This window comes from Salvelinus namaycush, chromosome 42 (assembly GCF_016432855.1).
Source record: "Salvelinus namaycush isolate Seneca chromosome 42, SaNama_1.0, whole genome shotgun sequence".
NCBI lineage: Eukaryota > Metazoa > Chordata > Actinopteri > Salmoniformes > Salmonidae > Salvelinus > Salvelinus namaycush.
In genome coordinates this window covers 20299851-20317958 of record NC_052348.1, presented here as the reverse complement: position 1 = coordinate 20317958, position 18108 = coordinate 20299851, and the positions used below count along the sequence as shown (strand labels likewise).

Genomic DNA, 18108 nt, shown 5'->3' with positions numbered 1-18108 from the left:
TGCGAGCAAGGAGGCCTACAAACCTGACTCAGTTACACCAGCTCTGTCAGGAGGAATGGGCCAAAATTCACCCAACTTATTGTGGGAAGCTTGTGGAAGGCTACCCAAAACATTTGACCCAAGTTTAAAGGCAATGCTACCAAATACTAATTGAGTGTCACGTTCGTTTAGAGATGGATTGGACCAAGGTGCAGTGTGGTAGGCGTACATCTTTCTTTTATTAAATGACTGTAACGGCAGTCTATGTCGTCCTCCTCATCGGACGAGGAGAGGCGAGAAGGATCGGACCAATATGCAGCGTGTTGTGAAGACATAACGAATTTATTTAATAAAGACGAAAAACACTTAATAAACTACAAAACAATAAACGACGTAAACAGACCTGAACATGAGAACTTACAGACAACGAAGAACGCACGAACAGGAACAAACTAACAAACGAAACAGTCCCGTGTGGCACAAACACTGACACAGGAACAATCACCCACAAACAAACAGTCTGAACAGCCTACCTTAATATGGTTCTCAATCAGAGGAAACGTAAAACACCTGCCCCTAATTGAGAACCATATCAGGCTAATACATTGAACCCAACATAGAAACACATAACATAGAATGCCCACCCCAACTCACGTCCTGAACATACTAAACAAATACAAAAACAATGGAAAACAGGTCAGGAACGTGACAATGACACCGGAAAAACAACAAAAATACAAAACGAACGTAAAGCTACATGCAGAGCAGAAAGCAACTACACAACAACAAGATCCCACAAACTAAAGGGGGAAAAAAGGCTGCCTAAGTAGGATCCCCAATCAGAGACAACGATAGACAGCTGCCTCTGATTGGGAACCATAGCCGGCCAACAAAGAAATAGAAAAACTAGAATGCCCACCCAAATCACACCCCAACCTAACCAAATAGAGAAATAAAAAGGCTCTCTAAGGTCAGGGCGTGACATTGAGTGTATGAAAACTTCTGACCCACTGGGAATATTATGAAAGAAATAAAAGCTGAAATAAATCATTCTCTCTTCTATTTTTCTGACATTTCACATTCTTAAAATAAAGTGGTGATCCTAACTGACCTAAAACAGGGAATTTCTACTAGGATTAAATGTCAGGAATTGTGAAAAACTGAGTTTGAATGTATTTTGCTAAGGTGTATGTAAACTTCGACTTCAACTGTACGTAAACAAGGTATTATGTTTTTTAATATATATTACGTTTGCAAAAATTCAAAAAACCTGTTTTCGCTTTGTCATTATGGGGTATTGTGTGTACAGTCGTGGCCAAAAGTTTTGAGAATGACACAAATATAAATTTTCACAAAGTCTGCTGCATCAGTTTGTATGATGCCAATTTGCATATACTCCAGAATGTTATGAAGAGTGATCAGATGAATTGCAATTCATTGCAAAGTCCCTCTTTGCCATGCAAATGAACTGAATCCCCAAAAAACATTTCCACTGCATTTCAGCCCTGCCACAAAAGGACCAGCTGACATCATGTCAGTGATTCTCTCGTTAACACAGTTGTGAGTGTTGACGAGGACAAGGCTGGAGATCACTCTGTCATGCTGATTGAGTTTGAATAACAAACTGGAAGCTTCAAAATGAGGGTGGTGCTTGGAATCATTGTTCTTCCTCTGTCAACCATGGTTGCCTGCAAGGAAACACGTGCAATCATCATTTCTTTGCACAAAAAGGGCTTCACAGACAAGGATATTGCTGCCAGTAAGATTGCACCTAAATCAACCATTTATCGGATCATCAAGAACTTCAAGGAGAGCGGTTAAATTGTTGTGAAGAAGGCTTCAGGGTGCCCAAGAAAGTCCAGCAAGCGCCAGGACCGTCTCCTAAAGTTGATTCAGCTGCGGGATCGGGACACCACCAGTACAGAGCTTGCTCAGGAATGGCAGCAGGCAGGTGTGAGTGCATCTGCACGCATAGTGAGGTGAAGACTTTTGGAGGATGGCCTGGTGTCAAGAAGGGCAGCAAAGAAGCCACTTCTCTCCAGGAAAAACATCAGGAACAGACTGATATTCTGCAAAAGGTACAGGGATTGGACTGCTGAGGACGGGGGTAAAGTCATTTTCTCTGATGAATCCCCTTTCTGATTGTTTTGAGGCATCCAGGAAAAAGCTCGTCCGGAGAAGACAAGGTGAGCGCTACCATCAGTCCTGTGTCATGCCAACAGTAAAGCATCCCGAGACCATTCATGTGTGGGGTTGCTTCTCAGCCAAGGGAGTGGGCTCACTAACAATTTTGCCTAAGAACACAGCCATGAATAAAGACTGGTACCAACACATCCTCCGAGAGCAACTTCTCCCAACCATCCAGGAACAGTTTGGTGACGAACAATGCCTTTTCCAGCATGGAGCACCTTGCCATAAGGCAAAAGTGATAACTAAGTGGCTCGGGGAACAAAATATTGATATTTTGGGTCCATGGCCAGGAAACACCCCAGACCTTAATCCCATTGAGAACTTGTGGTCAATCCTCAAGAGGCGGGTGGACAAACAAAAACCCACAAATTCTGACAAACTCCAAGCATTGATTATGCAAGAATGGGCTGCCATCAGTCAGGATGTGGCCCAGAAGTTAATTGACAGCATGCCAGGGTGGATTGCAGAGGTCTTGAAAAAGAAGGGTCAACACTGCAAATATTGACTCTTTGCATCAACTTCATGTAATTGTCAATAAAAGCCGTTGACACTTTTCTGCGTTTTCTATTTATTAATTTGTTACATCCTGGAGCATCAGCATTTGTGGGTTCGATTACAGCCTCAAAATGGCCAGAAACAAAGACCTTTCTTCTGAAACATTACCTGACTATTTACATATCATATATAGAGAACATACAAAAATGATATGGTAATAAAAATGTTACGTTTACACACTACCAGGCATGTCATACATGATGGATCATTAGTGTATACACTAACTTTCACACATTTAGATGACCGGGCGGGGTGGGTGTGGAGCCAGAAACAGCAGGGCTTCAAACTGTAGAACCCAGTTCCCACATTTGAATATAACAATTTATTTTATCAAACAAAACTATGCTACATTTTATCTCTGGGACCTTCAGGATGACAAATCAGAGCAAGATTACTGAATGTAAGTACATTATTTACCTTCAGAAGTGAATGTATCAAACCAGTTGCCGTGCTAAGTTTTTAAGTATTTTTTTTCACTGTGATAGCTACTGTAAATTGGGCAGTGCAGTTAGATTAACAATAATTTAAGGTTTTTGCCCATATAAGACATGTCTATGTCCTGGAAAGTTCGCTGTTACTTACAACTGTCATGCTAATCACATTAGCGCACGTTAGCTCAACCGTCCGGGTATAGGGACACCGATCCCGTAGAGATTAAAAGACCATGTTTTCATGAATTTGATTATATACTCTTGAATCACATTCAAAAACAGCAAGGCACATGATCCAAGAAGTAGGCAGGACTTTCATAGCTTGTTGCTATAACCTAACTGACATGAAGCTAATTCATAGCTTTTTTTACATAGGAATCTCTTGCTTCTGAGTCTAGGGCTGGCACAATTACCGTATAACCGTGTAACCGATGGCTATGGATGAAGACTGTCATGAAAATGTAATAAACCATTTAAAAACAAAATATATTTATTATTTTTTATTATTTTGTGGATCGAACAGCTGACAGAAAACAGGATGGCCGGGCATTTGTGAGGTCGAGTCCATTTCTGCCATAGATTTAGGTATTAGAATACAAGAATGGACATGAAAGGTCTTATAACAGAATAAAAGGTCAGCCATTTTGTTCAGGGAGCTGGTCAACCATGGTCAGCCAGTGTGCTGCGATAAGATATTGTGTAAAACAATACATTTGAAGATTATCTGCACAGTATGTTTATTAGCTAGCCAGCGAGTTTAAGTGTAATGATTTCCAATAATTGTTCAAATGAACTGCCAATATGCCAACATTCCATACAAACAGTGCAGTCAATCCACAGCCATACATACACTGGCTGAAAACAGTTGATGATAGGTCTTATACAAGTTGTAAATGCAACAAGTACTGATATTGTATCATATTATAATATTCACAGCTTTCAAAGAAAACAAACATTGAGACATTTATGGTCTGTTTATATATATTTTAGAGACTATTTATACAGAAAATGTGTATAAAACCTGTATAAACTGTATTTATAATTTCATGACAATATTTTAGGTTAACAATCATTATATTTCTGATATATAACATGCCTTACTTTTATAATTCATAAGTAAAAGCAGGAAATGCATCACCTCTGCCTCTACTGCCATCCGTTCCAATTAGACCGGATTAGATTTCTCCCTGACCACAATGGCTGCCATTCTCACGCCATTCTAGAACTGAGTGTTTATGACATAGCCCCTCTAGTAATTTCATAGGATCTCTATGGTTTCTGCTGTAACATGGACTCTCCAACGTGATGAAACGTTGTTGCTACTTGCTAAAACAAGTCAGGAGTGGAGGAGAGGACAAAATGTGCATCTTTTGCTATTCAAACGGTTATAACGGTGACCGCAGTCATTTGGCTGACCAATTACTGTCATCCAAAATTCCTTGACCGTCACCGCCCTATTTGTGTCAGTCTCAATGATGAAGCTGTTTATGTCTCTTCAGATTGCTGGGGTGGGAGAACCTGCGCCCGCACTGTGCACAACTGAAGGGCTTCTCCCCGGTGTGAACATTCTGGTGCACTTGGAGCTTGCTGGGGGACACAAAGCTCTTCTCACACAAGGTGCAGGAGAATGCCCGCTTTCTGGTGTGGATGATGACGTGATGCCGTAAGTCACTCTCGTGGAGAAACTTTTTATGGCAGTTCGGGCAACCGTACGGTCTTTCGACAGTGCCAGGTCTAAAGGGTGTGGCGAAATTACTGGAGTGACAGGAAGTTGTGGCGCTTGGTCTAAAATAGCCGTCAGGAAGTGAGGTATGAGTTGGTTGTTGAGCTCCTCTTCCTGGTATTTCAGAGGGTCTCTGGAGGCTTGCCAACGAGCACCAACTATCTTTGTTGGCCTCACCTGCATTTCCTGTGCCAAGCCTGCGTGTATTTTTCTCTGAGGGCCGGAAGCCAGGTGAAACCAATTGTGTCGTGTTGTCTCTCATCGATTCGGGGTGAATCATTGGTGCATTCCTCTCAAACACTCCCACTCCCTGCTTATTTCCAGTCCCATTGACATGTGGTGTAGTAGCTGTACCCACCTGACCCCACTCAAAATCTCTATCTACCTGCTGCCCACTGGATACAGAGTCAATCACTATCACATGTTCTGATGAAGAATGGAACTCTACACTTCTCATTTCTGTGGCAGAGCTAGTCTGTGTTTCTGGGCCCACTGGGCCACTCCCTAGGTCCATTACTTTAGTGTGAGCAGCAGAGGCGCCACCATCAGTCGCTACTACCTCTCTCCACACCTGGTTTAAAGAATCTCTTAGGAGAGTGAGGTCCCCGTTCATGTCACACTTAGTGTCCAGACTCTGTCTCTCTGCTCTGGGTTCAAATCCTGTGTGTTGCTGGGGTCCCTGGTTCACATTCTGTGTTTCTGACTGGAGGAGGACGGCCTCAGATCCACTGACCTCCATAGCTGTGTTGATGTTGTTGCCTCTGGGCTGGAAGACAGGGTCTGTAGTCGGTTGGGTGGTTAGCTCTCTGCTGCCCTCCACTGTTCTAGCTGGGTGGCTGATCCTAGAGTCCTGGTCATCTGCTTCTCCCTCGTCCTTGATGATGAGCAGGTCTGGTTCCCCTTCCTCTGTCTCTGCTGACTGCTGATGGGGTTAAGTGGGAGAGATGAGTGAGTGAGACAGAGCATACACTATCTACTGAATGGATATATGGACATGACATGGGATTTAGTGAAATTCATAGTAGTTGTCTTGTTGTTATTGTGTTATAACCAGTGGTGTAGTGGAGAGTAAACTCCACCTTCTGTATTTTACACATTCTTTTACAAACATTTGGCGTAAAAATGCATTGAAAGTATAGGGAGTGTTACTTTACTCACTCTGTACGGCGGTCATCGTTTACCAAGCATATTTTTTTACCACTACATCACTAGTTATAATGTGCTGACATACACGTCTATACAGACATAACCTCATACCCAGGTGGAAGTGTCTGGTGTGCGAGACTAAAACAAACATAAGTCTGTGACAGTCTAAAATCGTCTGTTAAAATTGGAACTTACCTCATCACTTGTAGCAGCCATATGCTTTGATGGAGAGACATCCTCTTGGTCCACGTCTATGGGCTGTTTGTCTCTTGGTATGCTGCTGTTCCCAAAACTCCTGTTGGAAAGTCTATTTCTGCTTTGCCAAGTAGGTCCTGGAAATAAAGGGGGAGGTTAATTTGACACTATCAATCAATGGTGTTTTACAAAGAACAAAGCAAACATAATACCTTCATGACGTACACTACCGTTCAAAAGTTTGGGGTCACTTAGAAATGTCATGTTTTTGAAAGAAAAGCAAATTTTTTGTCCATTAAAATAACATCAAATTGATCAGAAATATAGTGTAGACATTGTTAATGTTGTAAATGACTATTGTAGCTGGAAATGGCAGATTTTTTATGGAATATCTAAATAGGCGTACAGAGGCCCATTATCAGCAACCATCACTCCTGTGTTCCAATGGCACATTGTGTTAGCTAATCCAAGTTTATAATTTTAAAAGGCAAAATTATCATTAGAAAACCCTTTTTCAATTACAGTTGAAGTTGGAAGTTTACATACACTTAGGTTGGAGTCATTAAAACTCGTTTTCAACCACTCCACAAATTTCTTGTTTGCAAATTATAGTTTTGGCAAGTCGGTTAGGACGTCTACTTTGTGCATGATACAAGTCCTTTTTCCAACAATTGTTTACAGACAGATTATTTCACTTATAATTCACTGTATCACAATTCCAGTGGGTCAGAAGTTTACATACACTAAGTTGACTGTGCCTTTAAACAGCTTGGAAAATTTCAGAAAATTATGTCATGGTTTTAGAAGCTTCTGATAGGCTAATTGACATCATTTGAGTCAATTGGATGTGTGCCTGTGGATGTATTTCAAGGCCTACCTTCAAACTCAGTGCCTCTTTGCTTGACATCATGAGAAAATCTAAAGAAATCAGCCAAAACCTCAGAAAAACAATTGTAGACCTCCACAAGTCTGATTCCTCCTTGGGAGCAACTTCCAAATGCCTGAAGGTACCACATGCATCTGCACAAGCAATAGTACGCAAGTATTAACCATGGGACCATGCAGCCGTCATACCGCTCAGGAAGGAGACGCGTTCTGTCTCCTAGAGATGAGCGTACTTTGGTGCGAAAAGTGCAAATCAATCCCAGAACAACAGCAAAGGACCTTGTGAAGATGCTGGAGGAAACAGGTACAAAAGTATCTATATCCACAGTAAAATGAGTCCTATATCGACATAACCTAAAAGGCCGCTCAGCAAGGAAGAAGCCACTGCTCCAAAACCGTCATAAAAAAGCCAGACTATGGTTTGCAACTGCACATGGGGACAAAGATCGTACTTTTTGGAGAAATGACCTTTGGTCTGATGAAACAAAAATAGAACTGTTTGGCCATAATGACCATCGCTTTGTTTGGAGGAAAAAGGGGGAAGCTTGCAAGCCGATGAACACCATCCCAACCGTGAAGCACGGGGGTGGCAGCATCATGTTGTGGGGGTGCTTTGCTGCAGGACGGACTGGTGCACTTCACAAAATAGATGGCATCATGAGGAAAGAGAATTATGTGCATATATTGAAGCAACATCTCAAGACATCAGTCAGGAAGTTAAAGCTTGGTCGCAAATGGGTCTTCCAAATAGACAATGATCCCAAACATACTTCCAAAGTTGTGGCAAAATGGCTTAAGGACAACAAAGTCAAGGTATTGGAGGATCACAAAGCCCTGACCTCAATCCTATCGAACATTTGTGGGCAGAACTGAAAAATTGTGTGCGAGCAAGGAGGCCTACAAACCTGACTCAGTTACACCAGCTCTGTCAGGAGGAATGGGCCAAAATTCACCCAACTTATTGTGGGAAGCTTGTCGAAACGTTTGACCCAAGTTAAACAATTTAAAGGCAATGCTACCAAATACTAATTGAGTGTATGTAAACTTCTGGCCCACTGGGAATGTGATGAAAGAAAGAAAAGCTGAAATAAATCATTGTCTCTACTATTATTCTGACATTTCACATTCTTAAAATAAAGTGGTGATCCTAACTGACCTAAGACGCCACATTTTTACTAGGATTAAATGTCAGGAATTGTGAAAAACTGAGTTTAAATGTATTTGGATGAGGTGTATGTAAACTTCCGACTTCAACTGTATGTTAGCACAGCTGAAAACTGTTGTGCTGATTAAAGCAGCAATAAAACTGGCATTCTTTAGACTAGTTGAGTATCTGGAGCATCAGCATTTGTGGGTTCGATTACAGCCTCAAAATGGCCAGAAACAAAGACCTTTCTTCTGAAACATTACCATTCGGTTATATATTTCAAACCCAATTTATGCTTAATCCACTAAAATATGTCACATTCAACGTAAAAGGTCTTAACAGCCTGATTAAGAGGAAAATAGTCTGAAATTAAAGGCTGACATAGTGTTTTTATAAGAAACACATCTTACAGCCAGTGAACACAAGAAACTAAAGAGGGAATGACAAGTTTTTGCGTCCTCTTTTAACTCCAAAGGAAGAGGAACTGCAATTTTGATAAGTAGACACATCCCCTTCTGCGTCAACAATTAAATTCTTACCTTCTAATAAATCTCCTGGGGAGGATGGCTTCCCTCCAGAGTTCTATAAAGAATTTAAGGAGCTGTTGGTCCCCTACCTTATGGAGGTACTTAAAAAAACAGGGAGGACAACTGCTTTCCAGAGTCTCTCTCTCAAGCAGTGATTACAGTAATTCACAAGAAAGGGAAAAATCCGCTAAAGTGCGCCTCCTATAGACCAATCTCTCTCCTTAACACAGACTGTAAACTGGTCACCAAAATGCTATCTAAGAGACTGGAGTCATGTCTTCCCCTGTTGGTTAACCCAGATCAGACTGGCTTCAAAATTAATAGATTGTCCTCCAATAATGTCAGAAGCTTTTTTGATATAATTCACCTTGCTAACAAAAACAAAATACTTAGTGTCGCAGTCTCCCTCGACGCCGAAAAGGCCTTTGATAGGGTTGATGTTTGTAAATTTGATAAAATCATTCTACAAATCTCCTAAAGCTAGGATTGCTACCAATGGGATTACTTCCTCCTCTTTATAGGGGGAACAGACAAGGTTGCCCAATTAATTAGCCCCCACCTCTTCGCCCTCGCCATCGAATCGTTGGCTGAGGCTATTAAAACGTGCCCTGACATACATGGCTTTGAGGTGGGCCCCCATACCCATAAGTTATCACTCTTTGCGGATGACCTTATCTTATTTCTAACAAAGCCAGAACTTTCCGTCTCTCACTTACAAATCCCATTACAGCGTTTTGGTTCTTTCTCTGGATATAAGGTCCATTTTGATAAAAGTGAAATCTTACCGTTGTCTGTCTTTGACCACCATACCATCAAGCATCAGTTTCCTTTCAGATGGTCTCCTATGGGCTTCACATATTTGGTCATAATGGTGGATGGTAACCTGAAGAACCTCTATAAACTCAATCTGGCTAGCTTGTTGCAAAAGGTGGAGGGTAACCTGTGTATATGGATGGACTTGCCTCTCACTCTACTGGGTAGAATTAATGTCATTAAAATGAATGTCCTGCCCTGATTTCTATATTTGTTTCAATCTCTCCCTATTAGAGGTCGACCGATTAATCGAAATGGCCGATTAATTAGGGCCGATTTAAAGTTTTCATAACAATCGGAAATCGGTATTTTTGGACACTGACTTGGCCGATTGTTTTTATTTTAATTAAAAAAATATATATGTTTACACCTTTATTTAATCTTTATTTAACTAGGCAAGTCAGTTAAGAACACATTCTTATTTTCAATGACGGCCTAGGAACGGTGGGTTAACTGCCTCGTTCAGGGGCAGAACGACAGATTTTTACCTTGTCAGCTCGGGGGATTCAATCTTGCAACCTTACAGTTAACTAGTCCAACGCTCTAACCACCTGATTACATTGAACTCCACGAGGAGCCTGCTTGTTACGCAAATGCAGTAAGCCAAGGTAAGTTGCTAGCTAGCATTAAACTTATCTTATAAAAAACAATCAATCAATCAATCATATTTCACTAGTTAACTACACATGGTTGATGATATTACTAGTTTATCTAGCGTGTCCTGCGTTGCATATAATCGATGTGGTGCGTATTGTTGCTCCAATATGTACCTAACCATAAACATAAATGCCTTTCTTAAAATCAATACACAGAAGTATGTATTTTTAAACCTGCATATTTAGCTAAAATAAATCCAGGTTAGCAGGCAATATTAACCAGGTGAAATTGTGTCACTTCTCTTGCGTTCATTACACGCAGAGTCAGTGTATATGCAACAGTTTGGGCTGCCTAATTTGCCAGAATTTTATGTAATTATGACATAACATTGAAGGTTGTGCAATGTAACAGGAATATTTAGACTTATGGATGCCACCCGTTAGATAAAATACGGAACGGTTCCGTATTTCACTGAAAGAATAAACGTCTTGTTTTCGAGATAATAGTTTCCGGATTCGACCATATTAATGACCTAAGGCTCGTATTTCTGTGTGTTATTATGTTATAACTAAGTCTATGATTTGATAGAGCAGTCTGACTGAGCGGTGGTAGGCAGCAGCAGGCTCGTAAGCATTCATTCAAACAGCACTTTCGTGCGTTTTGCCAGCAGCTCTTCGTTGTGTTTCAAGCATTGCGCTGTTTAAGACTTCAAGCCTATCAACTCCTGAGATCATGCTGGTGTAACCGATGTGAAATGGCTAGCTAGTGAGCGGGGTGCGCGCTAATAGCGTTTCAAACGGACTTGGAGTGGTTGTTCCCCTTGCTCTGCATGGGTAACGCTGCTTCGAGGGTGGCTGTTGTCGATGTGTTCCTGGTTCGAGCCCAGGTAGGAGCGAGGAGAGGGACGGAAGCTATACTGTTACACTGGCAATACTAAAGTGTCTATAAGAACATCCAATAGTCAAAGGTTAATGAAATACAAATGGTATAGAGAGAAATAGTCCTATAATTCCTATAATAACTACAACCTAATACTTCTTACCTGGGAATATTGAAGACTCATCAGCTTTCATATGTTCTCATGTTCTGAGCAAGGAACTTAAACTTTAGCTTTCTTACATGGCACATATTGCACATTTACTTTCTTCTCCAACACTTTGTTTTTGCATTATTTAAACCAAATTGAACATGTTTCATTATTTATTTGAGGCTAAATTGATTTTATTGATGTATTATATTAAGTTAAAATAAGTGTTCATTCAGTATTGTTGTAATTGTCATTATTACAAATACATTTTAAAAATAGGCCGATTAATCGGCATCAGCTTTTTTGGTCCTCCAATAATCGGTATCGGCGTTGAAAAATCATCATCGGTCGACCTCCCTATCCCTGTGCCCGCAGCATTCTTTTCCTCTCTTGACAAGCTGACCAGACGGTTTATCTGGCACAGAAAAACCCCAAGGGTTGGCCTGGATTAACTGACCCTTGATTACAGTCAAGGGGGCTTAAACCTCCCCAATTTCAGAATGTACTATTGGACTGCGCAGTCTAGATTTCTAGCTCAGAGGTTTGACAATGGTCCCTCTCCCTCATGGTTGAACATTGAACAGTTTGATAAATTATTACATTTTATTTTTTGAATGTTCTTATCTGGAAAATGCAAAAATAAAATAAATATATTTTTTAATCAGCCGTTTCCAGCTACAATAGTCATTTACAACATTGACAATGTCTACACTGTATTTCTGATCAATTTGATGTTATTTTAATGGACAAACAATGTGCTTTCCTTTCAAAAACAAGGACATTTCTAAGTGACCCCGAACTTTTGAACGGTAGTGTACGTCATGTCTTTAGAGCTAGAAGGATCCTAGCTGTGTTGACAGTACAAAGTAAGCATGACGTGTCATATATGGAATGTCAACAATACTGCTGGGCCCTAACTGTATTGACAGTACATAAATCATGGATGTTTTATACTTGCTTTGAACTTTGTAAAACACAATTGATGGATGGGGTCAAATTGAAGATTAACGTAATGTAAGCTATGTGCACTGTCAAATTCATCATCATCACCAACCTGTTGTTGCCGTCTCCCGCTGGTTGTGTCTGTTTAGCAGGCGTATTCCATGGAAGCGATTGTGGACGGACCCATCTGAAAACTTTGTTCTCTCCGCTCGAAACCTCGCGATCTGAAGTTCCATCAATTTCATTTTCCTCCGGAGAAATTCGTTGTCCTTGTGGCTTTGGGACATCTTCAGGTGTACAACTGCATAGCCATCGTCAACAACTTTGCAGATTTCGCCTACAGCCGCGTTGGCTAGCACCTCCATGATTGAGGCTATCTGCGCCTGGAAATCGACCATGGAACCCGACATTGTCCACCAACGCTTTTGGCCCCTTTTCAATGTAACAGTATTTGCGTTTGCTATATTATGATTATCTACAGTGATCTACCAATCTATTAAAACAAATAATCATATCAGAAATTAAACGTCAATTGGCAGCTAGCTTTGTTTGTAGCTAGCTGGTGAGATTTGTATTTTATTTCGTCACGTCACAGTAATGTAATCATATGTTGACTGTGGAATTAAAGTTTAATACCGCCACCTACTGTACAGGAGTGCTGCACGACAATGTTGTACCTACGTAATAAATAACATGTTCTCTGGTGAAAACAATATTTCATGATTTTTCTAAAATAAAACATTTCACTATTTGGGGTATTTCTAATAGAAATAAACAACAAACGATTTACAACAGTATGACAGACTAGCCTAGATATGAATTCCATCCACATCTTTACAGCCTATCAATCTGATTGTCAATCTACTGTATCTTGTCGACAGGCAAATGGAAATGTATTCTTAATTGCTGTTCTTTGGTACATCACCGGAAACGATACAATTTCATAAGGATGTTCAAAATCTTAACTTGTTATAACTTATACATGATCAGTCCACTCTGGACCAAGCATCAAGCCAGTTGAACTGAAAACACAACCACTACACACAGAGGGAAGTGTTCAATGAGGAAACCAATGAAACTGTTAAAAACACATGGATTTAAGTTTTCACATGAAACCCCCAGTAGTGTGGAGCCCTTACAACTAGGGCCAGGAGTTTTCCCCTGCTCTGGTCATGTGGTGAGGAAAAACTCCTGGCCCTGACCATCATTACACCTGGTGGAGTAGTATGAAGTTGTCCCTAGACGCTGATCTTGTGTCAGTTTAGCATTTTTCCCCACTAATGGTTAAGGTTAGGATTGTGGGAGAGGAAGCTGATCCTAGATCTGTACCTGGGGGAAACTTCACCCTGGAACACTCCGAGCAGCCCCACGTCCTGTGGCCTGCCGCCAGTGTGGACGAGGAGATGCCTCTTCATGTGGCCGGACTGGGTGAAGCACTTCCCGCAGTAGATGCAATGAAATGGTTTCTCTCCGGTGTGCACCCTCTCATGCATCTTCAGCTGGTGGCTGTGGGAGAAGCGCTTGGTGCAGTGGCTGCAGCCGTACGGTTTCTCCCCGCATGTGCCTCCGGATGTACGCTTACTGGGGGACGGGCATTCCGCAGAGGCTGCACCGGAGCTTCCTCTTGCCCGAGCAAGGCGTTAGCTGTTGTGGCTGCTTTTCCATGCATTTCGATGAAGTAGTAGAGCCACTGTTGATATTCGGGAACGGGGCATGCTTCCCTCTTTGGGGAACCTGGTGGAAAGTAACACTTGGGAAGAAAAGCTGTTTCGGGTGGACAGTCTGTTGAAATCGGGCGACTTGGACCTCGATCCTACAGTTCTCCCTTGCTCTGCATTTTGAGTGTCAGCTGGACACTTATCTGTCCATCCAGACTCTATTCCTCCTCCCCATCTCCCTCTTCCACAGTAGATTTGGCCTAAAAAAGAGGCGGGAGGAATTCAATTGACGGGCATGAGCTCTACAAAGCTCTCAAACAAACACATCTATTATAAATCAGATATTACTAGGCTATAGTATTGATCCAATGGCTTGAATTAAGTTGTTCATTTACTGACTTAACTCATTGACACAGAAAATCTGAAGTTTCTCTCTCGTCAAAACCTTTCTCTACCGCACCTGCTGTCTGTCTCTACCTTTGGATACTTTGCTATGAAAAGCTAACTGACATTTACTCCTGAGGTGCTGACCTGTTGCAACCTCTATAGACACTGTAATTATTATTTGACCCTGCTGGTCATCTATGAACGTTTGAACATCTTTAAGAACAATCTGGCCTTAATGGCCATATACTCTTATAATCTCCACCGGGCACAGCAAGAAGAGGACTGGCCACCCCTCAGAGCCTGGTTCCTCTCTAGGTTTCTTCCTACGTTCCTGCCTTCCTAGGGAGTTTTTCCTAGCCACCGTGCTTCTTCATCTACATTGCTTGCTCGTTGGGGTTTTAGGCTGGGTTTCTATATAAGCACTTTGTGACATCTGCTGATGTAAAAAGGGCTTTATAAGTACATTTGATTGATCGATAATTCCCTGTACTTTTGAAAGGAAAATTACCTTTCCTGCCTGATTTAATTTGTCAGCAAGGTGAGAAGATACAGATACCTACCAAAATAAAAGAAACACCAACAAAGTGATTTAATAGGGTGTTGGGCCACCACGAGCCAGAACTGCTTCAATGCACCTTGGCATAGATTCTACAAGTGTCTGGAACTCTATTAGAGGGATGTGACACCATTCTTCCATGAGAAATTCCATAATTTTGTGCTTTGTTGATGGTGGTGGAAAACACAAAAAGTGTTCAATTGGATTGAGATCTGGTGACTAAGACGGTCATGGCATATGGTTGACATCGTTTTCATGCCCATTAAACCACTCAGTGACCACTGGTGCCCTATGGATGGGGGAATTGTCATCAATAGCCTTTGTAGCCAAAATAATGGCCTACCCAGCATTTTTATTCATGACCCTAAGCATGATGGGATAATAATTGATTAATTAACTCAGGAACCACACCTGTGTGGAAGCACCTACTTTCAATATACTTTGTATCCCTAATTTGTTTTCATTATTTTGGTAGTTACCTGTATATTTAGGGTCAATCTATATAGCAGGGGTATTCAAATCTTACCCTATGAGGTCCGGAGCCTGCTGGTTTTCTGTTCTACCTGATAATTAATTTCACCCACCTGGTGTCCCAGGTCTAAATCAGTCCATGAATACAGGGGAACAATGAAAAAACGCAGTGGAACTGGCTTCCAGGTTCAGAGTTGAGTTTGATGGCTATATAGGGTCAACCTATATTTATGGTCAATATACTCTATATTTAGGGCCAATCTATATAGTGGCAATATATATTTAGGGTCAATCTATAGGGTCCATATACCGTATATTTAGGACCAATATATTTAGGATCAATCTATATTGGGTATATATACAGAACCAGTCAAACGTTTGGACACACCTACTCATTCAAGGGTTTTTCTTAATTTTTTTACTATTTTCTACATTGTAGAATAATAGTGAAGACATCATAACTATGAAATAACACATATGGAATCATGTAGTAACCAAAAAAGTGTCAAAATATATTGTATATTTCAGATTCTTCAAAGTAGCCACCCTTTGCCTTGATGACAGCTTTGCACACTCTTGGCATTCTCTCAACCAGCTTCATGAGGTAGTCACCTGAAATGCATTTCAATAAACAGGTGTGCCTTGTTAAAAGTACATTTGTGGAACATTTCAATGACTTTTTTAATTTCTGTGCAGTCGCAAAAACCATCAAGCACTATGATGAAATTGGATCTCATGATGACCGCCACAGGAAAGGAAGACCCAGAGTTACCTCTGCTGTAGGGGATAATTTAATTTTTAACCTTTATTTAACTAGGCAAGTCAGTTAAGAACAAATTCTTATTTTCAATGACGGCCTAGGAACAGTGGGTTAACTGCCTTGTTCAGGGGCAGAACGACAGATTTTTACCTTGTCAGCTCGGGTATTCGATCTTGCAACCTTTCGGTTACAAGTCCAACGCTCTAACCACTAGGCTACCTGGCGCCCCATTAGGGTTAGAGTTACCAGCCTCAGAAATTGCAGCCCAAATAAATGCTTCACATAGTTCAAGTAACAGACACATCTCAACATCAACTGTTCAGAGGAGACTGCATGAATCAGGCCCAGCTAGCACAATTGGTGCTTTGGAAATTGTAGGAACCTAAGATTTTGGTTTCCCATTGGTTCTGGAAACGAAGTCATATGTTTCCTGACTGGTAAAACTTAATGTTTTTTAAACGTTCTAAAAACGGCAGTGAACATTTTGCTTGTTCTGGGAGATTCTAAAAATGTTTTACTATGGTTCCCTGAAAGTTTTACTGGGAGGTTTTACTAACGTTCTGAGAACGGAAATTGTAGTTTTTTTGAAGGTAATTAAATAACGTTCTGAGAATATGTTTCAATAAGACTTTCATAACACTGCTAGCTTAGTTTGGGATAACTGTTTTGAACTCCAAGCACAGATGGGACACATGCGCAAACGTTCCTTTTTTATTATTGCACGGCATCAGTGAGATTCTAACCTATGATCTTCTGTTCTCTATCCATGAAATTAGTTCACTGTGCCACCACGATGGAGCTAACACGCCATGTTCATTTTTTAACTTATACAAAGCTGTTAATTTTAGCCTATTCAAACAGGCCCCTTTCAAAGGAAACAAGCACTCATTAAGATCTGTTGTGGCCAATAAGTGGGAGCGGCCAACACACCTGAACACACTTAACAAAATAGAGGATAGAGTTATGCTGATGCTAAGAAAGGAATGCATGTTTTTAAATAACATTCTTAGAACGTTACTAATGTTTTCTTGTGGTTTTTATGGAACGTTTTAGGAAACTTGTAGGAAACGTTATGCTGAAATACTGAAATTCCCATCTAAGAAGCATATGGTTCTCAGAACGTTATGTGCTAGCTGTGGTCAATCTATATAGTGTCAATCTATATTCAGGGTCAAACTATACTGATTGAAGAAGCACCATGGAATTCTTTGAAAAATATGATTTATTGATGGTATTATAGGAATTGACAAACAAACAGCAATAGCCATTGGTCAAATTGGTACAAAAGGACAGTACAATTTCAGTATCTGCTATAACTTTAGTGTGAGGAACGCAGTATTATTAGAAGAACACAACCATTATCAACCTTAACAGTCAATGTGAGTGATGCTGTTGGCCTTAATGGAGCCAAGAAAACGTAACAGTCTTTGTAGATATTGTAAATATGAACCACGTTGTATTGTAGATGTATGAGACCAGAGCAAACATCCTGCAGACAAACGACTACGTCTGAACCAATGGTATTGATATTGCTATAACAGCTTTTTTCAATAGGAATTTCCTGCTTCAATGTCAGTTCTCAATGATGAAGCTTCTGATGTCTTTTCAGATTGCTGGAGTGGGAGAACCTGCGTCCGCAATGTGCACAACTGAAGGGCTTCTCGCCAGTGTGGACGTTCAGGTGCATTTGGAGCTTGGCGCGGGACACAAATCTCTTCTCACACAAGGTGCAGGCGAACGGCCGCTTTCTGGTGTGGATGACAGCGTGCTGCTGCAAGTCACTCTCGTGGACAAACTTCTTATTGCAGCTCGGGCAACCATACGGTCGTTCTACGGTGCCAGGTCTAACGTCTGTGGCGAGATTACTCGAGTGGGAGGAAGTTGTGGCGCTTGGTCTAAAATGGCAATCAGGAAGTGAGGTATGAGCTGGTTGTTGAGCTCCTCTTCCTGGTATTTCAGAGTGTCTATGGAGGCTTGCCAATGAGCACCAACTAGCTTTGTTGGCCTCACCTGCATTTCCTGTGTCAAGATGCATGCCTGTATTTATCTCTGAGGGCCGGAAGCCGGGTGAAACCAATTGCGTGGTGTTGTCTCTCATCGAATCGTGGTGATTCATTGG

The 18108-nt window shown here is 41.1% G+C and overlaps 1 protein-coding gene across 5 annotated transcripts in view; it reads right to left on the bottom strand.

Annotated features, from left to right (window-relative positions):
- LOC120034911 (putative zinc finger and SCAN domain-containing protein 5D) overlaps positions 1 to 18108 on the bottom strand; it is a 37157-nt gene that overhangs the window by 16381 nt on the left and 2668 nt on the right. For 2 of the 5 annotated variants that reach the window (XM_038981582.1, XM_038981584.1), the window contains exons 1-3: positions 12270 to 12775; positions 6220 to 6356; positions 5612 to 5800 (exon numbers count right to left, since the gene is read on the bottom strand). In XM_038981582.1, coding sequence (XP_038837510.1) covers positions 5612 to 5800; positions 6220 to 6356; positions 12270 to 12567 — 624 coding nt within the window. In that variant the 5' untranslated portion in view covers positions 12568 to 12775. Of the gene's footprint in view, positions 1 to 5611; positions 5801 to 6219; positions 6357 to 9563; positions 9809 to 12269; positions 12778 to 18108 lie in introns of those variants that run through there. The other 3 variants (XM_038981585.1, XM_038981586.1, XM_038981583.1) reach the window with 3 other exon arrangements.